An 8,675-nucleotide genomic window follows, 5' to 3' on the forward strand; every position below is an offset into this window, starting at 1 on the left:
CTGTTGGTGCATCAGTGGTGTCACGAGGAAGGTTAGCAGGGATCACAGTCGTTCAGACGCAGAGAGATCTTTTCATGTCACACTTTATTTATGATGACATAAGGTCTGATGATCAGACCGCTTGTAAACAATTCAATAGTTTAACCAGATGAGATAAAACTGTTTAATTGGAGATAAAACCAAAGTAGCAGGGAAGTTTGTTCCAACCTCTGATTATCTGATAAAGTTTTATTCATTGAAATGATTCACATTCTAATGTCTGGACATTATTACAAGTCCATTGCTCTCTGACGCTGCACTCGCTTCATTATATTATCTTTATATCAGCGACAATAATAACGTTTATTGCAGAAGTAGTAATGGTGACAGGCCGAGCAACGCTTGGTGCTAACTCCTTTATAAACTCTAATTCCATCATAGTTCATTCTGAACAGTGACGGCTGCTTTCTGTCCTTTATGAAGGAATTTCAGATTCAACACAAAGCACCTGAAGGTTTATTCACAATGCTTCGTCATTATTTAGTTACAGTGTCCAAACTAAACTAATTACACCTGATTAATCTGGATTATGTTCTCAGTCCTGCTGCTATGCAGGTTTTTGAACGTCATTATATTTCATGGCATCATCCCCCAAAGAAATAGATTTTCGTTGGTTATATAAATGTAGTTTCTGCCTCTCTTTGCAAACTGATTCTGACGGCGGGGAAACTGATTGAAGCTGCGGATTCTGTATGTTCAGTCATGCAATGAAAGTGTTTAGATGAACTGAACTAAAAGAGACCGAACGGGTCAAGAGGTCAAACTAACCGCCCCGAGCTCGACGGCAGCACGTCGCTGACATTTCGACATTTCAAGCAGCTCTAGTCAGACTGTGTCTCAGCAGCTTCACTGTGCACACCTGACTGCAGGTAGACGACGAGCGCCGACGTGCTTCTGTGTAATAATCCGGTGACGCCTGAGTGAAGGTCTCCGTGCAGGCAGGGGAGTGCAACACGTCGGGCGTAGAGAACCAACCAGCCCTCGTGTGAAGGAGAAGCCAGTGGAGCACAGCTGATCCCTCAGGACACTCAATGCAACGCTGTAATGCTTCTGCCCACATCAAGCCTTTGACACGTTAGCACCGAGCTGCTGCGTGTTGCACAGTGTCTGTCCTGCTAATCATCGCTAATCTACACTCTGGGATTTAACAAGTGTTTATTAAAAAACTGAATTTATCAAACAAATGCCAGGATAATAAAATACCACGAGTACAAGTACAAGAACAAGTACAAGTGCTACTGATGCTGAGGGAACATCTGATTATTTTCTCCATCTGAATTCAATGCAATGTTTCTTATTCGCTCACAAAGACCGTGACATGATGTAAGGTACAGAACAAAGAACACAGGTACAGCCAGTTCCTGTTTGTCTGAACGCTACAGAAATATGAAGTATTGGTGACTGTGTCCACATGAGGAGAAGAGCCGACACAAGCGTCTGTCATACAGTGCAGGTGTTTCACACAGGGAAGACCTCAGGTGAGGACTTTACAACGTTAACTAAACATCTGCTACAAGAGTAGACAGTGTGTGTGTGTGTGTGTGTCTGCAGAATAACTGCCGAAGAAAACACTTCCTGTACAAATCTCACTTTCATGCGACTTTAAAAGTTTATGAAGTCCTGGTTTAGGTTTAAATGTACAAATATGAAGTCAAAGATAATTAAAGGATAATATTTAAACTATTTATTTTAAACATTAGAGAAACCTTTAGAGAACACTAAATTATAATAACATTCTAAAGGGCAATTTCGCAGCTTTTATATTCATTCATACTTATTTATATTATTTATTTATATTATTTACTTATTTATATTATTTATTTATATTAATTATTTGTATTATTTATATTATTGTTATTGTTGTATTATGACAACAAACAAACAAAAAGAACAAAAAGAACAAAACAAACAAAACAACAAAACAAAACAAACAAAACAACAAACAAAACAAAACAAAAAACAAAACAAAAACAAACAAACAAACAAACAAACAAAACAAAACAAACAAACCAAATAAAACAAACAAACAAACAAAACAAACAAACAAACAAAACAAAACAAACAAACAAAACAAACAAACAAACAAACAAAAATAAAACAAACAAACAAAACAAACAAAACAAACAAACCAAATCAAACAAACAAAACAAACAAACAAAACAAACAAATAAAACAAACAAACAAACAAACAAAACAAACAAATAAACAACAACAAACAAACAAACAAATAAACAACAAACAAACAACAAACAAACAAAACAAACAAAACAAACAAACAAACAAAACAAATAAACAAACAAAACAAACAAACAAACAAACAAAACAAACAAAACAAACAAAACAAACAAACAAACAAAACAAAACAAAACAAACAAACAGTGAAGCAGCTCCATCTGCAGCTTCCCGGTGAAGCAGCTCCACCTGCAGCTTCCCGGTGAAGCAGCTCCACCTGCAGGCTGACGACTAGAAAACTGAGGATTTAATTTACTGAGACTTCCAGAGGCCAAAACTGTGTTCGCTTCTCGGCCCTGATGCAACGTGTCGAGTGTAAACACGTGGTTATATGAAGACAACATATGCAGCTCGTTAGTTCTCGTAGGGAAAATGTTATTTTGATATTTATATTGAATAAATGATATCATTAAATGAGTGCAGGGAGAAAAGCAGGAAACATCTTCCTTTGTGTGAAGAAACAGAACATTAATCATGAGACCTCTGTGTCCGTGTTCATATATCTTTATCCTAACTTAAATAAAACCAGATAATATGAACTTCACGCTGAAATAAGCAGCTTAAAGTTAGTTTTATTACATTAACTAATGCAACATATTAACAGACCTGAAGTGCAGAGACTTTCAGTTCATGGCTTTATGATTGAATGTTGCACAAGTTCACTCTGTTGTCATCATGATGAACTCGCTGCAGCAGCGTGAGACTTTCTGCACACGAGCTTTAAATACTCAGGTTTCATGAGGATGCACGACTTATTATTCTGCACACGGTGTGTGTGTGTGTGTGTGAGTGTGTGTGTGTAGCGCTGCACCCCATTTTATCTGAACCGATTATTAAGCACCTTTAAAACTTCCTCCCACAAACACTGAAGATTCATGTTGATCCTCTTTTAACTTCATGCTCAAATGTCAAACATGATCTTTGCCAGCAGAACATCTTCAAATCTATTTCCACTATATTGAGATAAACAAGAGAAGGTGACGAGACGGAGCGTAAAGACAAAAGTACTGTTTATTATAATGATCCGTGTGTGCCGCAGGACAGCGTCGTCACAGGGAGGATGCAGGCTGCACAACATCACTACTTACAATTAAAAAGAAACATGGGTGATAAAAAATATAGCAAATGTTAAAGGACGAGCGTCGGATGTTCTCATTGATCCTGCGAGTCTACAGCAGACCCTGTCGCTTCAGGTCCTCGTACGTCTTCTTGTTCACCACGTTGCCGCTCGAGTCCTCGTACTCCTCCTGAGAAACACAACGAGCGTTAAAGTTCGGCTGAAGGAGATCAATCTGCTGCAGTCACTGAACAATCGTTATGAAACGAGTCCGACGTCTTTAACTGTCTGGTTGTCGTTAAAGACTTAAAACAGACGTCAGCTCACCTCCGTGTCCGGCTGCCACCGCTCCAATGCCTTCTGGGACTTCAGCTTCGCCCACACTGAACAAACAAACAAACAAACAAACACGTAATGAAAACAAACTTCCACAATTATTTTTAAATCCAGATTTTGCTAACAAGCGAGACAAAGACTTACAGGAGACGGCGTCCTCGATCTGTGTGACGTTGGCGAAGTGAGCCGTGTTGGGGATCCCCAGGCAGCGCATACCGTGAGCATGTCTCCACTCCTGCAACAAACACACAACGCTCATTCATTAGCTTTGAAAGGGAGTCTGTCTGCAGACCTGCAGAGCGTCTGTAGCAACAACTTACTGCAAAGTGCCTCTGGAAGGCTTTGGGTCCTCTGTACGTGTAGTTTCCACAGATCTCACAGTTGTAGTTGATGTTCAGCCCGTGGAGTTTATAGAGCCAGTAAGGGATCGGCTGCAGGGAAGAGACGTGAAGACAAGAAACAAGTTGCCGTTTAAATAAGAAGTGAGGAAGATGCTCCAACAACACACACGTCTCTGAAGGAGCAACAACTCCAGAGACACTCGGACACCTTCAGCGGCGTCTCACCTTGCCGTCCCAGCCCAGCGGCAGGTTCTTGGGGTTGTAAATGATCTCGTTGTCTTCGTCTTCGCTCTCGCTCTCACTCAGCTGCTCCTCCTCCTCTTCCTCGCGCTCCTCTCCGGTCCTGGCCTGTTTCCTCTGGACGTTCTCGTGAGTCAGCTGCCTCTGCTCCTAAAACCACCAACGACGATGCAAAGGGTCACGTTGGAGTCCACAAAGTGCAGGATCAACATTCAGCGTGTGAACGTGAGGTCTTCACTCACCCCGAGGATCTCCACGTACTCGTACACTTGAGCTTCCAGGAAGCCAATCTCCTTGTTCCGCTCCGTGTCTCTGCGGACGTGATGGACGGTCACAGTTATGAGTTATGTAATGAACATCATCATCATCATCATCATCATCATCATCGGACACGTCAGCATGAGATTCTTTACACCCGCTTACTTTTTAGGGCCTTTGGCTTTAGGGTTCTTGGCAAACAGAGAAGGATCCAGAGACTCCAGGGATTTACCCTTTGTGCTGAAGAGCCTCTGAGCTCTCTCCTCCAGAGTCCTGCAACACACACACACACACACACACACACACACACACACACACACACACACACACACACACACCTCGGTGAGTCGATGTTTATACATCTTGAATGTTATCTCTCAGCATGTGAACCTTGTTCTCACCCTCCACACTTCAGACCCAACGCCATGAGAGCCGACTTCAACCTGTCCAGACCCAAAGAAGCCAACTCCTGAGGACAGAACCAGAACCCCACGTCAGTCCGGTACGATAACTGCGCTAGAACGGTATCATACTGAGGACACTTGGTATCTACTGTCCCGTGTGTGTGTGTGTGTGTGTGTGTGTGTGTGTGTGTGTGTGTGTGTGTGTGTGTGTGTGTGTGTGTGTGTGTGTGTGTGTGTTGCTAACGACACATTATAGTGACGTGCTGGGTCACTGTGACTAACCCTAACAGCAGTGTGACACCTGGTTATGGCCCTCTGAATAACTCGGACCGTTACAGCCCCCAACATCAACTCCAGCAGCATCTTCATTAATAAACTTTAAACACGAGGCCTTCAGGTTTTACCTCCCAAGAAGAAAAGGCAGAGAGGTCCAGATGAGCTCCAGCGTGTGTCAAAGCGCTACTCGTCTCTTTCTGTAAATCAAAATGAAGCCGTTTAAAAGAGACGAACAGACAACTCTCCGACTGTCATCACATCGAAGCAGAACTCACAGGCCAGCCTGGGAAAGTCCCGTTGTCCCATTTCTTCTCAAAGTCTAACAGAACTTTCCCGTAGAGCTCGTTCTGGTCGAGCAGCGGTTTGACGCGGTCCGTGTAGTCCTGCAGATACTCCAGCAGCATCTCCAGATACCTGCAGACAGACGCATTCAAGAGGTTCCGTTTCATGTCGTCACAGCTGGATATCATCAAGTGTTACACGTCAGGTCCGACGGGAGGACGCCGGTGGACCTACTTTTTGTACTCAGCATTCTTGCGGTCCTTCGGGATGTCAAAAAGCTGGTCGAATGAAGACAGGAAAGAGATGTACTCGAGTTTCTGCAGGAAAGACGGGAAATCAGGGTTAAAGAGAAACGCTTCTCCCGGTTGGAGGTACGTGAATTATGCAGACGTTAAAAAGGAAGAGAACCTCAGCGCCCTTCAGGTTGATGAACTTCAGGTAGCAGTCGTGGAGGTCCAGGTAGCGGCCGTATCCCTCCTCGTCAGAGAACTCCACCAGGTCTGTGGAAGACGAACACCTTCAGTCTTTTTGTATCGTGTATATTTCTGCTCTCTCGCCTCTTTAATAACTTCTTTTATTGTATTTAAATGCGTTTCTTCTTCTCTTCGTCTCGATGCTGTTAATGTTTTTGTGAAGCACTTTTATTGCCTTGTTGAAATTAATTATATTAATAAATATGAAGGCCAGCCGAAAACAAACGTCAATACTTTCACCGGAAACAAAAAAGGAAATTGTGATTTTGGCACGATTTACCCTCAAATATCAATTTATAACTCAATGATTTTATATCTTTCGCCACAATTATCAGCAAACACATACTGCAGCATGACTGTCTTCAAAGCTATCCCGGCTGTAACTGCGTTAGTGGAAGGTTCGGTGACAAAGACAGATCAGCGGAGCGAACGCCTGCCGTCAGGCGGCCATTAAGAGGAAATTGTAGCAAACGTTTGAACTGGACGCGGACGTACTCTGCTCCTCCTCGGTGGGGTTTTCTCTGGCCTTCATCAGCTCCTCAAACTCTGCAGACATGGGGATGGAAATCTACAAGAAACACACGACAGCATTTTGTAAATATTCCACGTCAACAAGGTTTAAACGGTTTAATTTGACTATTTACAAAGTAAGAGGTTAACGACCTCGTTTGGATGCTTCCTGTGAAACTCCTTTATCTGTTTCAGTCGGTTGTAGAACTCTGCAAACTCATTTGGTCCGGAGATCGCAGCGAGTTCATCCTTTCTCATTCTGTCGAGAAGAGAAAGATTTAGCAGGTGAAGTCTAACTATGAGCAGCACGGTTCCTGTTTCCAGGTGATACAAAGACATTGAAAACATCTGAGGGTAACATCAGACCTCAACAACATCTGTGGTTTGAAGTAGCAGCATTTTAACACGTCTCACACACTTAAACTGGAGCAGGTTCGTCACTTACCCATCTTTGTCTTCATAGGAGTCTCTGACATTTGAGCTCACGTCCATGTACCTCTGTGAAAAGATAAATACGTCAGTCTTTGTTTACATGTTGAGCTTTAAACATGGACGTATAACTCACTCCTGCATTCCTGTCTCTTGTCTTTCCCAATATTCATAGTTACTTTTCCCACTTAAAGTAAACAGAATATTTACTTTAAAGCACTTTTCCCTCATTAAGTGTTTGTTTTTTGGAGAGTTGCATCTGTTCCATCATGTTTTTGGAAGTGAATCTTAAGTTACGAAAGGTTGAGAACCCCTGATTTAAATGTTTACACATGTCAGTTTTCAGATCTGCTCCCACTTTGCACGATGGTTGCAGTCAGAAGTTGGTGAAGTTCAGGAGTTATAACAATAATAGATGTTTAGATGGAACTATTTAAGACCCGGATGACCAATGTTCCAGCAGACCCTACCTGTTTAATGCCATAAGTAAAGTAGATTTATAATGAATGGTACATTTATCTAATAGATTTTAGTGTGGAAATGATTTGTAACTCTTTCCTCGAGGAGCTACGTTGTTTATTTCTGGTGAAAGATACTGTAAGTAACAGCAGAAATGTTGCCATATAGTATATGTGAGCTAACGAGTTAGCTGTAGCTGAGGAAAGGTAACTTACCTATCTAACTTCAAGGCAAGGCTACTAACGTTAGCTAGCCGGTGCTAACGTTAGGAGTGTAAAACAAATCAAAACTTTAACTTACATCCAACATTGCTCTTGTTCGATGGTCAGAGTTAATCTGTTCCCGCAGCTGTCAGAAAAAGAAACAAGATACACGTGTAAACACAAGTTAACTTGCAGAAGGTTCCTATGTTTGTAGTATTGGTTAGCATGCAGTGCTAATGCTAGCATATAGCGGATAGCTTACCGTAGACTTCTTGTGTAACATTTCTTTTGTTTTAGCATCCATTAGCCTCTCCTTCTCTTCGTGGTAGCGACGCTGTTGCTCTAATATCGTCTCCATTGTTTATTAATGTGTCGTACTTTTATAAAAAAAAAATAGTTAATGCTTCTTACTAGTTAGCATTAAAAATCAACCCCCGCCGTATCCGCTACGTTTGTTTTCAATGGCGCATGTTTGAGGACCTAACGTCCGTCGCTGTACTCGGTGTAGAGAAACATTGACCAATTAAAAGGTTCCGGCCGACACAAACCATGGACAATAGTATTTCTAAAATTGCATTTAATTAGTTTACAAGATAAATGTGATACAGATAATCAAATAATACCACACTGGAGGAAACAGTGGTCGTTTAATTATCTATATGTAGTAATTTAAGATTGTATGAAGATATTCTAAAATAAGATTAAGATTTTTACCTGAGGTGTTTTAAAGCTACTGTTCATTTCCCCTGTATTAATCAGCCCCAATGGGTTAGATGAATTGGATCATAGTCCCCTTGCCTTCCTAGAGTAGCAAGTCACCAAAGCACAGCATCATTAACAACTCCATTGCTGTAATAGGGCTCTGTGCATCTCAGTACATGGACTGTAAATTATTAATATCTCGGAAATTGCTTGTGAAATCTTGATGCACACTTTTCAAACAAGATAGATTGGCAGCCTACAGTGTATCCCTGTCTTTTGCACTTCCTTTGTAGTCTACACACTATCATCAAAGCTTGCCATAACGCTTCAGAGAGCGGACTCGCGTGGGAGCGCGCACGGAGGCGGTCTGATATGTCAAGCTGCGGCAAACAAAAGAAAAATCGGAACTGATGATTCTCTGCCTAAACATAAAA

General features: G+C 41.8%; 1 protein-coding gene across 1 annotated transcript; it reads right to left on the reverse strand.

Annotated features, from left to right (window-relative positions):
* Window positions 1–3,264: 3,264 nt before the first annotated feature.
* Window positions 3,265–8,021, reverse strand: sf3a3 (splicing factor 3a, subunit 3). The gene is made up of 17 exons (XM_029442634.1): window positions 7,802–8,021; window positions 7,637–7,684; window positions 6,894–6,946; window positions 6,602–6,707; window positions 6,434–6,506; window positions 5,874–5,965; window positions 5,700–5,782; window positions 5,459–5,597; window positions 5,312–5,380; window positions 4,905–4,972; window positions 4,669–4,776; window positions 4,488–4,557; window positions 4,231–4,395; window positions 3,985–4,095; window positions 3,809–3,899; window positions 3,656–3,711; window positions 3,265–3,518 (listed from the first exon to the last, which is right to left on the reverse strand). The coding sequence occupies exons 1-17, from the start codon at window positions 7,895–7,897 to the stop codon at window positions 3,441–3,443; spliced, it is 1,506 nt and encodes a 501-aa protein (XP_029298494.1). The 5' UTR covers window positions 7,898–8,021; the 3' UTR covers window positions 3,265–3,440.
* Between the last annotated feature and the right edge of the window lie 654 nt (window positions 8,022–8,675).

The sequence above is a fragment of the Cottoperca gobio genome, chromosome 11 (genome assembly GCF_900634415.1).
Source record: "Cottoperca gobio chromosome 11, fCotGob3.1, whole genome shotgun sequence".
NCBI classification, from domain to species: domain Eukaryota; kingdom Metazoa; phylum Chordata; class Actinopteri; order Perciformes; family Bovichtidae; genus Cottoperca; species Cottoperca gobio.